The sequence below is a fragment of the Lactuca virosa genome, chromosome 9, assembly GCF_052849685.1.
Source record: "Lactuca virosa cultivar CGN04683 chromosome 9, Lactuca_virosa_CGN04683_v6, whole genome shotgun sequence".
Lineage (NCBI taxonomy): Eukaryota > Viridiplantae > Streptophyta > Magnoliopsida > Asterales > Asteraceae > Lactuca > Lactuca virosa.
Window position 1 is genome coordinate 26598517 of NC_136434.1, and position 15405 is coordinate 26613921.

The 15405-nt window shown below is 33.6% G+C and overlaps 3 protein-coding genes across 4 annotated transcripts; 2 read left to right on the plus strand and 1 right to left on the minus strand.

Moving 5' to 3' along the window:
* The first annotated feature begins 417 nt into the window (after positions 1 to 417).
* Positions 418 to 2632, plus strand: CBSX3 (Cystathionine beta-synthase (CBS) family protein). The gene is made up of 6 exons (XM_079074436.1): positions 418 to 556; positions 1469 to 1745; positions 1834 to 1915; positions 1991 to 2064; positions 2151 to 2211; positions 2282 to 2632. Exons 2-6 carry the CDS (start codon positions 1482 to 1484, stop codon positions 2422 to 2424), a joined length of 624 nt encoding a protein of 207 aa, XP_078930562.1. The 5' UTR covers positions 418 to 556; positions 1469 to 1481; the 3' UTR covers positions 2425 to 2632.
* A 4484-nt stretch (positions 2633 to 7116) lies between these two features.
* Positions 7117 to 9490, minus strand: UCH2 (Peptidase C12, ubiquitin carboxyl-terminal hydrolase 1). Of its 2 annotated transcripts, none has more exons than XM_079074434.1 (6): positions 9362 to 9490; positions 8729 to 8777; positions 8430 to 8476; positions 8313 to 8359; positions 8124 to 8226; positions 7117 to 8026 (listed from the first exon to the last, which is right to left on the minus strand). In XM_079074434.1, the coding sequence occupies exons 2-6, from the start codon at positions 8757 to 8759 to the stop codon at positions 7250 to 7252; spliced, it is 1005 nt and encodes a 334-aa protein (XP_078930560.1). In that variant the 5' UTR covers positions 8760 to 8777; positions 9362 to 9490; the 3' UTR covers positions 7117 to 7249. The 2 variants fall into 2 exon arrangements, with proteins under 2 accessions (XP_078930560.1, XP_078930561.1); XM_079074435.1 differs by having other exon boundaries at positions 8729 to 8780.
* A 386-nt stretch (positions 9491 to 9876) lies between these two features.
* On the plus strand, positions 9877 to 14188 carry LOC145139063 (uncharacterized). The gene is made up of 5 exons (XM_079073018.1): positions 9877 to 9982; positions 10048 to 10109; positions 10755 to 10931; positions 11047 to 11356; positions 13632 to 14188. Exons 1-5 carry the CDS (start codon positions 9877 to 9879, stop codon positions 14186 to 14188), a joined length of 1212 nt encoding a protein of 403 aa, XP_078929144.1.
* The last annotated feature ends 1217 nt before the right edge of the window (positions 14189 to 15405 follow it).

Here is a 15405-nt window from a genome sequence, read left to right on the forward strand (position 1 = left end):
TATCATATTTTTTTTATTTAATATATTATTCGTAATTTTTAATTTCTAACTGTAATTTTTAACTTGCAATTTTTTATTTTTTATTTCTAATTTCTAATTAAGGCAATATTATTGTTTTATATATTAATATAATTTATAAAAAAAATATTGATATAATAATTCATTAAATTTGAATAGAGTTTAATGAAATTTAAAATTTAACGGATAAAATAATAGAGTTAATGAGATATATGTGGCACTCGATTAAACTTTAAAAAGTTCGTTGTATCGGACATAGTCTAAAAAATAATAAAGCGCCATCCTTTCATTCTAAGTGTATTTGAAGGTGAAGGTGCAGGTGCATGGAAATATATGTGCGGATAAGATGCAGGGTAACATAGCCTTGGCTTTTCTATAAAAACTACCAAATGGATAAACCTCAGGCTGCCTGAAAAGATTCATTTAACTAAAACTCACCTTCTGCTTCTGCCCGTGAAAGTGTGGCCTCCACCTTCTTCTTTCACTACTCAAGTCTGTGTGCTACTGTGTGTCTCTGTGTGTGATCTTCTCCAATCAGGTATATCACTTCATCTTCTTCTGTAAATGCATACTACTTTACCGATCTTATTTTCTGCATCTCCTGATTCGCATGTACGTAGTCCATTAATTTTAGGGTTGTATTCAAGTATCTGTGAAACATAGATCTTCAAGAGCTGATGAAGACGGATCTATCTTAATTTAAAACTCAAGTATCTCTGGTTTTATTTGATTGGATTAAAGAAGATTAAGAAGATATGTTTAGAAGAAGCTGAATCTAATTGGAAAATTTGTACAAAAACGTATGGATGTATGATTAGCTAGCATCAACAGAATGAGTAAATATAAATCCTTGGAAGTCGTACGATTTTTTCATTCATTTATTTGTTCTGAAAAGTATGCTTAATAAGCACTTTCTTTTTGTGCCATGAAAATCGCAACAAATTCCGTATGTATCTTAAAATAGTCAAATCTGAAGCTAAACTTGCTTCTTTGTTCATAATCATTATAGATTTGTTGATATAGCGTCAGTTTTGGTCAAACATATTCCTCTAATCCTCTTACTCTGTCGTGAAAGGTATTTGCGACATCACTTTGATAGTCAAAACTGTTTGGTCAAACATCGCAATACTCATGGGCATCAGGCATGGAATCATTTTAATTAGAAAGATTCAAAACAATTTGATTATCGTTGAGGCTACTATCATCCTACTGTTTGTTATTATTTAACTAGTGTTCAAATTGGGTGGAAGGACTATTGAAAGTGATTTGACCATCGGACTTTTCAAAACAAAATGACCATTCGAAGTGCACCTGAGCTCAGTTGTTTTAGTTTTCTTGGTCTATATATTAATGGGTATAGTGACACATCACAGATGTTGTAGCTAAAACATTTAATATCACATTTGACTTTTAGCTAAAAGATTGTTTTTTATGTTTTTTGTGATGATAGTTAAAAAGAGGATATGCAAGGAGGAATCAGATCATTGGTGTCACATGGAAGCCTTGTGAAACAAGCAGTCCTCCAACATGTTCGTGTGGTTAAGGTGAACCCCCTTCAATCACTTATGTTGTCACGCCATGAGTCAACTTCAGCTGCTCCTCGTATGGAAGAACATGGCTTTGAAAGCACCACCATTTCAGACATCTTGAAAGGAAAAGGAAAAGGTGCTGATGGCTCATGGCTCTGGTGCACCACTGATGATTCTGTTTATGATGCTGTCAAATCGGTATGCCACTCTTTCATTTCACACACACACACACACACACACACAAATATCAATGGTTGAATTGAAAACATGTATATATTAATTGCAGATGACACAACACAATGTTGGTGCGTTGGTTGTGGTGAAACCTGGGGAGCAATCATCCATTGCTGGAATTATTACAGAAAGAGGTGACCCCAATTAATACTATGCTCACAACTTTATTATCTCTTTCTTGTTTTAATAATAACAGGTTTTATTTTCAGATTATCTGAGGAAAATCATTGTTCAGGGAAGATCTTCAAAGTCAACCAAGGTCGGAGATATCATGACTGAAGAGGTATATGTAGATAGTAATTATTTTTCACACTACATATCCAATTAATCGGTTCATCCAGATTTACTAAAACATGTTTATGGTTGCAGAACAAACTTATCACAGTAACTCCAGATACCAAAGTTCTGAAAGCAATGCAGCTAATGACAGGTATATCTGTTATGTGTGTATGTATTAAGTCAAGAAAAATTAATTGATTTTTGTTTTGGGTATTTGGCAGATAATCGTATCAGACACATTCCGGTGATTAGTGAGAAGGAGATGCTGGGGATGGTGTCGATTGGGGATGTGGTGCGTGCTGTGGTGAGTGAACACAGGGAGGAGCTCAACCGTCTGAATGCATTCATACAGGGTGGCTACTAAGAAAGAAAATGCATATCATCATTTATAAGAAAAGCTGCTGGAGTTGACCAGATCAGATGGTTGCACCTTTTGTGTGTGTTTTTTAATAACATCTTAGGAGTCTGTAGATATTTTTAAAACGTTTTTTCTATGGTTCTTGTACTGTTATCGACGATGTTATGTTGCTCGAGAGACTTGATAATAACAAAACTTTTGGATGCTTCAACCATTTTTATCTTTACTTTTATGTTTTATTTTGAAAAACAAAGGTTTTCTATTACTATTACACATTTAGTTACTTTTTTTTTATGACAACTTACTATTAAACTTATATTTGTTAACATAATTTTAATTGTTGTTATTGTAGGTCTAGCCGGTTTACCTGTTTAAGAAATACTATTAAACTAACATTTGTTGTTTAAAAAACAACCTTCCGATCATTTTTCCAGCCAATATCAAATTTTTGGTCATCTTTTCCGATCACTATAATTCCAAAGAAAGAAAGAAAACACCATTTCACTTGTTCATTTTTTAAAAAAATAAAATAAAATATTACAAAACACAGTCTTCTCTTTTTATCCTCGGCAAAAACACACTCACCCCTCCATTTACTACCGTTGAGATCCCTCCTACCGTAGCTCACACATTTTTCAGCTCTTCTGACGCACGTGTTTTGTAAAGTGTAATATTTAATACTTATAATATTGTGTTATATATTAAATTATATTAATTAATTATAAATATAAAGTTTGTTTTTTTGTTTATCAAATTCATATTAAATTTTAAGTACATATTGAAATTTTAAAACATGATAACGTATTTTACAAAAGCTTATAATTAAATGTTATAAATATAATCTTATTTATTTAATATTATTGTAATGAAAAAATATAGATTATATATTTGTTAAAAGCAAATAAATAGAAGGAGTGTGTTTGACAATTTATATAAGTTGGAAGAATAGAATATTTTTTTTGTGGGTAAAAAAAGGGTAAAAAATTGAGTATGGTTTGAGATGAAAAACTATTTACCCTATTTTTTATTTCATTTTTTGGAGAAAAAATGAAAGTGGGTTGGAGATGGTCTTACAACTCAAGAGGTTTTGTATTTATAATACTTAATTATATATTTATATAGTATTGAAATATTTATATTGTTTTTAATAATATGATTTTAGACTTATATTACATTCAAACTTTTCTTACATCAATAAAACTGATAACATGATATGTGTATCTTTTCAATTTTTGCTTTATAACTTCTTTTTGCATGCTTGTTTCAAAATAAAGTTTCGTGTTTTATGTTTGTTCTAGAAAATGATTATTAGTGGATAACAAATTATTTGACTATATAAAATTTGAGGGTGTTGGATGTATTTTATTGTATAAAATAAGTCTATATTTTATTAAATAGTATATAATAAATCAACTATTTAAAAGAATATTATATCATATAATTAAAATATCATGTTAAACCCCCCAAATCTAATGTTAAAAGTTTAGTTATAAAGCGTCTATATTTTATGTGTATTATTGATATAAATTGAATTATATATGATTATAAGTTATTATAATTGTATATGACTATGAGTCATTGTATAAATATGATTTTTTTAGTTTGTATTGGTAAAAGGTGTGGTCGGACACATGAATTTTTGTTGTAGTTGCATCTTAGGAGTAAAAAACATTTGTACGGGTTCTGTTTGGGCAACACTTGTATTGTCTCTTCCAACCTCTTTTTCTTTTTTTCTTGCTGAAATCTTGATAAACCTTGATTATATGTTGTTGAAATCTTATTGAATTCATGTTTTACCTTCTTTTTTTTCGTTTCTGCTTTTTTTTTGTTTATTCTTGCTAAATGATCTTTTTCGTTTTTTTATATTGAATAATGATAATTTCTTGTTGAAATATCATTATTTTTTTTGTTGAAATAACATTATTTTTTTGTTGAAATATCATAAATTCTTGCTGAAATGTCATACATTATTAACTTTTTGGTATTAAAAAACTATTTTTGTTATATAAATCAGTTTATTTTATTTTTTAAATATTTACAGCAGCATGCAGATGTTAAAAAAACAAACACGCTTCTTATTACAGTGTGCAGTTATTTGGTCCACCTCTTCTGCTGCAGAGGGTTGCAGAGATGGTCCACAGACTTCATAAATTTTTGTTTAAAAAAACAAAAAACGCTTTACACTAGTAGGTGTATATTTTTTTTAGTGGATACACCTTCATAGAAAAAAAAAATTATACTATGACAAAAAATCAAGTGGTGGCCCGGAAGACATCTAAACCCGCGGTTGGATAAAAGTATTTAATATTTTATGACTTTTTCATTTCTTTTCCATATTGTTTTCTTTATTTAGTTCTTATTAAATTGTTTAGTATTATTTAACGTTCACTTCAAATTATTGTAAATATGAATTTCGATTCAAAATAGTTTATGTGATTATAGAGTTTTATGTGGCATATCTTTTGATTTTTTTTTTTTAGTTTAATTCTAATTTTTACTTTTAGGAGAGAATATAACTTTTTAAAGATGCTCATGAATTATTTTCTATAATGAAATTTAGTCATCGGTTCATCAACAACTTTTCTCCTAACTTGTTAACAATTAATTGTTAACACTTAATTCAGTTATTTTTAAAAGGAAAATTGAACTCGCAGTTATGTTGGTTATTCTCTAATCATTGTCTATTCATGAAAAGTTGCAATTGTTTGGTATTTAATGCTAAAATACATGATGCTTGTCTTCATTTCACTTGAGAAAAAAGTTCTATATTCTTCATATTGTCACATAAATGTTCAAAACCATATAAACGAGAAGAATGTGTAGGATCATCACCTACAATTTATAAGCCCATCAACTAACTAGTGGGAGCTAATATTCTTTAAGGATAATGATTTCATCACGTCCTTTTTTATTTGGTTTCTGAATTTTCTTTTTAATATACTCTATTTCTAACATATAATTCAATACAAAATGCATCATATATTCATAACAACTTCACCTACTATTTTTAAAGTTCAAAATATTTTAACAATATAAAATTAACTCATGATCTTTTGAAAGACACCTAATCCATAAAATATTCCAATACATGATTATTGAAGTGATAAAAAGAACAAAAAGGGAGATGAAATTAAACTAGTTGTCGGAGAATCTTCCTCTTTGCTTTTTATCTTTCAATCTCCAATCTTTCCAAAAACTTGTGTATAATGTAAATGCTTTCCTTGTTGTCTTTACCCACTTGCTCCCCGATGCAAAAATTCCTTTCAAAATTTCCTTCTCTCCTTTTCTTTACCCTTTCGGCCTTTCAATATGGAGGCCCATCACATCAATGATATCCCTTTAGTTTTTTTCCTACAAAATATTTACAAGTTAAACATCAACCTTTCTAGCTTATTTTACAATAAATGCTAATTCTAATAATAATAATAATAATGATAATAATAATAATAATAATAGGACATAACACAGAAATCTTTGAATTTTCCAATATTTGATCACTATATTTAGCATCAAAGTTCAACATTGAATTTTCTTTATGAGTATCTTATCAAGTTAATAACTTTATGCAACAATAATAGAGGAGTTAGATAACACGTGTTTAATAAGATGCCAAAACTTAAAAATACATGATAGGTTGGGTTCTTAGTAAGGTCATAACATAAAGACAATTTCACGATTAGTACATGTTTGTGAACGATATCACTTTGAGGACAACTATTAAATATGATATATGGTTGGTTCTCATGGTTTAATTTTATTGCATGGTTGATCGTTTTGTTTAACACCGTTACTATTAAGCTCTTAAGTGTATGTAAAAAGATACTTTTACCATTCTTGTTATGGATCTTTTGTTAAATTAATCCTTTGACCATTTATTGATCCAAAAGCATTTTTGTTAGACCTTTTTCTAAAACCACCGGACATTTCCCAAACAAAACTGCTAGATCGATCCCAAATTTTAAAAATATGTTAGATTTACGTTAAGTTAGATCTTTGTCCTTTTCTTCATCTCCATCTTCGCCGGTGATTTCATGAAGACCAAGGCTAGGTGGGAGGATGGAGAAGAAGGTTGTGCTGGCTAGAAGACCTTCAATTTTGTTGTAGATAATCCAAAGGGAACGAATAAAAACATCTTGCCAATCAAATGTCAAGTCATTTGTAAAACATGTCATTAAAAGTGTATGATGATGTGAGTAGGTTGTTAAAATGAGTATTTGTGATATAGTGTATGAATAGTAGTCTGTCAACCAATAATATAGTCGTTCAATGTATAATGTATATAGTCGTATAATGCAGAACGATAGTATGTAATTTGTCCTATGTAAGTTTATAATGTCTATATTTTCTATCCGAAGATATAAAGGATCTCAAGTTTATAAGTAAATACAAGTTTCTTTTCTATTGTGTTTTTTGAAGTTTTTTAACTTTTCCAAATACCAAATAGCAGATCAAAAGCACCATACACACGTACCAATCATGCAACAAAAAATGAAACCATGATGACCAGCGTGGTAAATTTTACAAACCACAAAGACAATCGTTAAATTTTATCTAAAATAAACAACTTTGGCCCCGTAAAGAACATTATTAACAATTTGCACTCGTGGCCCCTTCCATACATTTTCTACTTGCGTTTCCACGTTTCACGTTTTAGATAATATGCAAACTAAACAAACATCCAATTATAGCAAAACAAAATGAAACAAAAAAGTTAAATAAACCACTAATAATTCAACATCATCCTCAAACTCCATACCATAATCCAAACAGCACTTGTTCCCTAAAATTAAAACATCCTTTTTCAAACACAATTACCAAAACATTAAAAAACTTACCTGGGCCCACTGGTTTTCTGTTTGGCTTTTTCAATCAAAGGTCTCAACTGCTTCTTCTCCGCGAGAATCTTCAAAAAATTAAACAAAAACGGAATATAATTATGCTTCCTCCTTATATTCTCTGTCCTCCATTTCTTAAACTTCTCCTCCTCCACCAAAATCTTCTCAGTCGCACTTTCAATCCCAACATTCACTTCCAACAACGACTTATTCAACGCCTCCACATTACCACCATCCACCACCCTCTCCGCCTGCAACGCCGCCAGCTGCTGCAACAACCGCTCCCTCCTCCTCTGCAACTCCTTCAACTCAACCGTATACATCTCCTTCCTGTTCTTAATAATCGCCATCAAATTAAACCGTATCTCACTCTGAGAATACCTCTCAATCCTTTCCTGGATCACGGGCTGCACCAGTTTCAGCCAGTCCATGTCACCTTGGCCACCCGAACACTGGCCCAAACTTATTGGGCCTTCTTTCAGCCCATCAAGCTCGTATAGAACCCCGTCCACGGGAATGTAGCTGATGAAATGGTACACGTCATCGTCTTTTCCTGCGGATTTTTGTTCGTCCGGGATAAACGGTTCGGGCCTCGCGAAACTGTTGTGAGCGGTTCGGATGGCGTCGCTGTTGTTGATCGCGAGCCCTTTGAGCTCCGGAGGAAAGTTTTTTGAAAAGTCTTTTAATGCGGATAATTCGGGCCCGATGTCGACATCTGGACAGTTCATCAGAATTGAAAGGATGGCTTGCGTGGCGCATGCGTTGTTGATGACCTGGAAAATGTTGTTATTATATTTCTTTTATCAATAATAGAAATTGAAAGGATCTTGCTATTATGTGTAAGTAAAATGTAGGTATGTTGGTATTGACCTGGCTAGCAAAAAACAAATTAGGGTTTGGATCTTTGATGACGAGGCGTTCATCTTTTTCACCAGCACGCCATTTAAATAGGAATATCAACCCGTAAACCGGCCTGTGAATTCAAGAAATGATAGAAATATGAGATTTTTGAAGAATATGATTCAAAGAATAAAACTAGGATGAATTTGAAAGATGTACCTAAGACTGTTTAGAGAATCAAGATCTAAAGAATATAACTCTTCAACCTGCATGCACAATCCATTTAATTCGGTTTGTGTTTTTTTATTTATAGACATTTATAACTGCAAATATTACCTGCACGCCTTTTACTTGCATTTGTTGTATTAGTTCGGTAAAAACACCTATAAAAGAAGATGATGGTTTCGATTACAACTAACTAAATTTCAAAGCTTAAATTAATGGAACAGATACGTAATTTTGAGTATGAAACAAGTTCAGTCCATTATTTGCAAAATGTTTAGATTAATATGGTTCAAACATGTCTCTAGGTTTTCAAGGATTAGTGACAACAATTCTATTAAACAGCCTGCATTAACCTTGAAAGGCACATGCCTTGTTTATATGGAGAACAAGAATCCAAAAGAACAACATACCAGGATCAGACTCAATGGTGCACCAAGACATGATGTCAAATAGAATCTGCTGCTACAGAAAACACAAATCATCAATTAACTTGTTTAAGTAGCTGATATAGCATCAAAGTTTCTTATAGTTCTACTTCTGATTGTTATGTGTATGCCCAATAAAAGTAACAAAGACTGTAAAACTCATGGAGCATATAAATAGAAGCAAACAAAGTTACCAGATGCAACTCTACGTTTAACTGCAAAAACAAGCTAAACGAAAAGTTGTTTACTATTTACCACTTCATAAATAAAGCCAAACCACTAATTACACAATTTCCACGATACCTGACCTTAATCGCGTCAAAATTACATTGTTACATGAAGGACACAAACCCTAGAAACAAGATTATTGATTTCTATTTGAACTTAATTGAATTAATCCAGCTTCAGTATGGCGTAGTAAGATTTAGATAATTAGGGCAACCTATTTATACATACAACGCAAATTAGATGCGATTACTGTCTTTGTGCTTACATACGGCAAATCTGTATAGAACTTTTTTTTTTAAATCAATCTTAACATATTATAAGTAAAAATAAAGAGATTATTAGTCAAAATATAGAGGCTTGTCGTGCATTAATGTATGAGAGTTTAGATACCTGTGTTTCTAATGGAGAACTGAGACGGCTATGGAGGATGCGTGTGGGGGAAGAATTAGCAGAAGATTAAAAGGGGGAAGAAAGAGTATGGATCCGAATATATCTTACGGGTTTTCTTGAAACGGGTCTATACTCTTCCCGATAGTTTAAAGGAGTATTCATTTTGTTTTCTTACGGTAAAAGTATTTTGTACACTTTAGCCACCAAAATTTTTAGATTTTCTAATTTTTGTTCTATATATCTTCCTAACCAATTAAATGATAACATGTGTAATATTTAATATTCATTTAATAAAATTTAATGATATTTTAATATATTAATGTGATACATGTCATCATTCAAATAGATATAAGGATTTGTAGGAACAAAAAGTAAGATGATATTTAATTTCTCAAATTTTAATCATACTAATTAAGTTTTTAAACTATTAAATTTAGAGAAAAAAATTACAAATATAGGCTAATCCGTTACTTTATGGAAAATAGCCAAAAAGAACCCAAATTACAAATATAGCCATGAAAATCGCGTATGGATTAAACCCATTTGCGATTTTAGCATTCCATCTGCGAATGTACAAGTCGCTAAAACACGTCTGTGCTTTAGCGACTTATACGTTCGCAGGTGGTTTTTTTTAGATTTTTTTATTTTTTATGTATAAATACCCCCATCTCTGACTAAAATTGCAGATGACGTGGGTAATCGTTATGTTAATGCTCCCCAACAAGAAGTTAAAGTCATGAATAGGGGTGTACTAAATAATAGTAAAAAGAAAAAAAAGTTATGGTTAAGAAATATGAAAATGTACATGGTTACGGGGATTTTGTTGATGTTGTTGATGCAGCTTTAGATATAACCGACTTAGAAAGCAATTCTAATGGAGATGAGTTGGGTGATGAACGTAAAGCTAAGTTTCCCGATAATTTTTTTCACAGTATGCCCCTCTACCAACATGTCCAATTGATGTTAATAAAGATATCCCATCATAGATGGTAGACATCAATCATCAAAAGATTGAATGTCTCTGTATATTTAAGAACAAAGACCTTCTAAAACGGGCAATTGGGAAAAAATGTCTTTAGGATTGTTTTCAAACGGGGACAAGTAGATCGACCAAATCAAGGTATGAGGTTGTGTGTGTTGGGAAAAGTTGTTCTTGGTTACTAAGAGCAAAAGGAATTAAAAATTATGGCAGACTTTTTCAAGTGAATAAATTTGTTGACGTACACACATGTTCTTCAACAGAGTTGCAACCTAATCACCGATAGACAAACAAACATGTTTTGGGTGAATATCTTGCTGATGTTTTGGCTGAAGATTATAGTAGAGTATATCGGGGACAAGATATTAGTAATGATATGATGCTCAATTGAAAATCAATATCTCATACTATTAGGTTTGGCATGCGAAGCAATATGCACTGTTGTTGTTAAGGGGTACGGAAGAGGATTCTTTTACCAAACTTCCGACTTATTTTCACAATTTGGTCAAACATAATTCGGCCACGGTGACACATATTCAAACAGATGGTGATGATCGGTTTGAGTTCTTGTATTTCGCACTTGGTTGCTCGGTTAGTATTACTATATTTTATTATTTTTTTTATTTTGGTGTACCTAACTATAATCAGTGTATTTAAATAAATATACAATGTATTGTATGTACACGTTTTTGTCAATTGTTGTAAGTCGACCCTTGTAGCAGATGGAGTCCACCTAAAGGGCGAGTTCAAAGGTACCATGTTACTTGCAATTACTAAGGATGGACAAAACCAAATATTATCGGTTGCATATAGTATATGCAAAAATGCGTGTGCATATTCTTGGACATGGTTTTTTCAAAAACTACGTGATTGCATAGGCAATATGGAGGAGCTTACAGTTATATCTGATAGGTCTCCATCTATAGCGATATATGTTGCCAACATTTTTCCTCACGCTCATCACGAAACATGTGGTGTCCATTTGTATTTCAACATAGTAGCTAGATACCGGAAGAGTAAGACGGTTAAAGGATTTTTTTGGAGGCTTGTAGAGCCTATACAGTTGATGGTTTTAATGTTGCCATGGATCTTATGAAAAAGATAAAAGAACCAGTATCGGAATACTTACAAAGTATAAATCCTGGAACTTGGTCTAGGGTACATTTTAGAGGCAACCGATACAATATTATTTCGTCCAACGGTGCGGAGTCTATAAATGCATTATCTAGGCATGCACGTAATGTAACACCCGGTTCCTGGTACGTATTTAAATTCAAGTAACTCCATGTTTTGCTCTGGGACTCGGCGAGTTGGAGGTCCAACTCGTCGAGTAGACTCGACTTTTGATCGAGGGGTTAAGTGACCTACTCGATGAGTCGGAAGACTGACTCGGCGAGTAGGACTGTCTGGATGAAACCCTAATATTTGGGTTTGCACCCTATTTAAACAACTTATAACACCACAAACTAGCCTCCATTGTCCCTCCCAACCCAGAGAAAACCCTAACTCGAAACCCTAGCCATTATTGTGTGTTCTTGAGTTTGTTGGTACCCTTTGTGTGTTTTTGAAGTTGGAAAGGAGGAAGGAAGCTTGGGAGTTCAAGTAGAAGCAAGAAGATCCAGAGGTTTTACTCAATTCTCAGCTCATTCAAGGTAAAAAGCTGGAACCTTGACCATCTATCTCTTAGATTTTGATTTGGGGCTATTTCTACCCCTTTTTATGAGCATAGTGAAGCTAAAATCAGATTTTATGGGTGTGCTTGGGGTTGCACTTCAGATCTGGAACTATTAGGGGTCCTTATGGCATAAAGGTGTCAACTTTGTTGCCATAAGCACCCCATGTATCTTGTAGACCCCTTTTTATGGCTTTTTGAGCCAAAGGCCCCATGCATGGACATCAAGTTTGTAGCTTTACGTATAAAATGGACCCTAGGAGGCCAGATCTATGGTTTTGGTGCATTAAGACCCATTATAATCGACTGTATAGTTTTGGACAAGGAGGGACTCGACAAGTCGCTTGGGTGACTCGGCGAGTCGGGTTGCATTTTCCCCCAAACGTCTTCTGGAAATGGTCTTTGGCTGAGTGGAAGGAACACTCAACTTGTTAGGGGTTGTTATGGACCTGGAAATCATAGGACTCGGCGAGTGGGTGAGCAGACTCGGCGAGTTCAAGGCAATGTCCCAACCACATGAAGATGGACTCGACGAGTTCAAGGAGTCATAGATTGAACATCTTCATATGGATGAAGATGAACTTGACGAGTTCAAGGACGAACTCGGAAAGTCGGTTGAAGATAGTCAGATGTATTGTTGAAGGCAAACTCGTCGAGCTCTTGCTAGACTCGACAAGTAAGGACGGATTATGGCAGTAGGTGGACATGGGGACTCGGCAAGTTGGTGGACCAACTCGGCGAGTCGAGTCAATCAGATGTTGACTTTGACTTGGACTTGAGTTGACCTTTATAAGAGGGTTATGAACATGAGATAGTAATCAAGAAAGATTGTTGTGAAGGAATTCAGGAGTTGAGACGAGTTGATTCTCGTACCGAGGACAGTTCAGACACTGCACGACATCGAGGTGAGTTACCTTCCAGTAGAAGTGGGTCTAAGGCACCAAGGCCGACCCACTAGTAGTTAATTATAGTTGAGATGATTGTCTTTGTGGTAATTGTATGGTTTGCTACTATCTGATGTGTCCTATGTGCCAGTATGATATGTTATGTGTGTTAGTGGTAGTAGGAGGGGAATAGTCCCCCGATTCGGTCGTTAGGACCGAAGGGTAGGTCACAGCATGATTATGATATGTTATCTGTGATAGTAGTAGGGGTGAAATAGTCCCCGTGACCGGGTGAGATAGACCGGTGGGCAGGCAGGCACCCCAGAATGACCTGACTCGGGTGAGATAGACCGGTGGGCAGGCGGGGTAGCAGCGCATCACACATTCACACATGATATTCCGCATTTGAGAAACTTGGGATTGTACTCTGATATTATACTATTTGCTAATATGGTTTTGAGACTTGTGATTTGTGACTTTATGTTTGAAAGAAATTCAATGTTGTTTTCCGTTAACTATTTTTACACGTAATACACTTTAAAACAAATTTTTTTTTGGGTCTCGATTTTGGGATGTTGCACGTAAGGCGTCGGTACTGATGTTGATCGACTTTTTTCATGTAACAATGCAACAGTGGTGGTTTCAAAGACATAACTTTGCAGGTAGTAAGTTGTAATATTAATGTTTGTGTTAAATTTTATTGATCTTAACTGTGTAATTTTCTCTATTTTTTAGCGGATGTAACAACAACACTCATCCATTGGGCCGATGATATTGTAAAACAAAATAAAAATACTTTTAATAATTGGGATGTTCGCAAGATCTCAAGTAAGAAATGTGAGGTCAAAAAGGGGACACAAAACGTCATTGTTGATTTCCAACAAATGACATGTACATGTAGGCATTGGCAACTTGACGGCATACCTTATGCTCATGTCATAAGAGCGCTAACAGTCAACAATTACCAAGACTACTCGATGTATGCATTAAATGCTTACCATAACGAAACATTAAGGAAAACATATAAGGAATCAATTTACCCTTTGCCAAAGTCATCCGAATGGGATATCCCCGATGATTTGGTGATTTTTAGGCCTCCTATAATGGATAAACGCCAGGCAGGCAGGCCAAGAAACACAGAACACATTCCATCCCAAGGCGAGGGTCTAATTAAAAAAGAGTGTTCTACATGCGGTCAAGCAGGACACACGAGAAACTATTGTTCTGTAAGGGCGTCTGACAATGGAGCACATCGCATGAGCAAATTTCGAACTTTGAGGATGAACTCATAATAAAGTTGAGATTATATATAGTATTTTTAATAAGAAAACAATTGTATATGTCGTATTTATACATCCTAGTAATCTGCAAATCATATTCCAAAGGCAACCATTTCGTAATCAGAGTTGGAATTCATAGATGATTGTTTGACATGACAAGTCCTTGTAGTAACCTGCAAATCGTAGTCAAACTTGGAAATGACTACACATAAATGATTATTTGACATGATAACTCACTATAGTAGACAGAGATTCCACTACACTTGTCAAGTCCTTGTTAACTCTTTTTTTTATTATTATAAATAGATGTTTAATCTATATGAAACGAACACCCATATCATCTATACGAAACGAACACCCATATTCATAAATGTCGTCCAATGTAGAAACCTCTTTTAATGCAGTACCTGGTTCCAATTCTCCACGACATGGACGACAAGAGGGGTGTTGGTTGTAACACGATGTTAGCTTATCATTAAGGAGGGTGTGACACCACTGCCCCCCCCCCCCCCCCCCCGCATTGCTTGGTAGGTTATGAATGGACCTGCATAACAACTTTGTTCAACCATGAGGGGGATGGAGTATACCTGGTGAACACGTAATTCAAATAAACACCTACAGGTTGTGAGCCTGCTAGCGTTCCACTGGACTGTCTAGAAAAGTCTGTGGTCGTCATCCACACTCCGCTAGATGACTGGATCATCGTCAACATCGAGGTTTCTCATCATTTTATCACACATAAACTATTTCATCTATCCATGTTTTACCTAACATATTGGTAGATATAAAATACATATACAGTTTAGATCTGAAAAAAAAGTTTAAATCTTTCATCCAACATAGATCTCAAGATATAAAATACATATACAGTTTAGATCTGAAAAAAAAATTAAAATCTTTCATCCAACATAGATCTCAATATATAAAATATATATACAATCTAGATCTGAAAAAAAAATTAAATCTTTCATCCATCATAGATCTCAAGATATAAAATATATATACAGTTTAGATCTGAAAAAAAAAGTTTAAATCTTTCATCCAACATAGATCTCAAGATATAAAATACATATACAGTTTAGATCTAAAAAAAAATTAATCTTTCATCCAGCATAGATCTCAAGATATAAAATACATATACAGTTTATATCTGAAAAAAAAAGTTTAAATCTTTCATCTAGCATAGATCTCAAGATATAAAATACATATACAATTTAGATCTGAAAAAA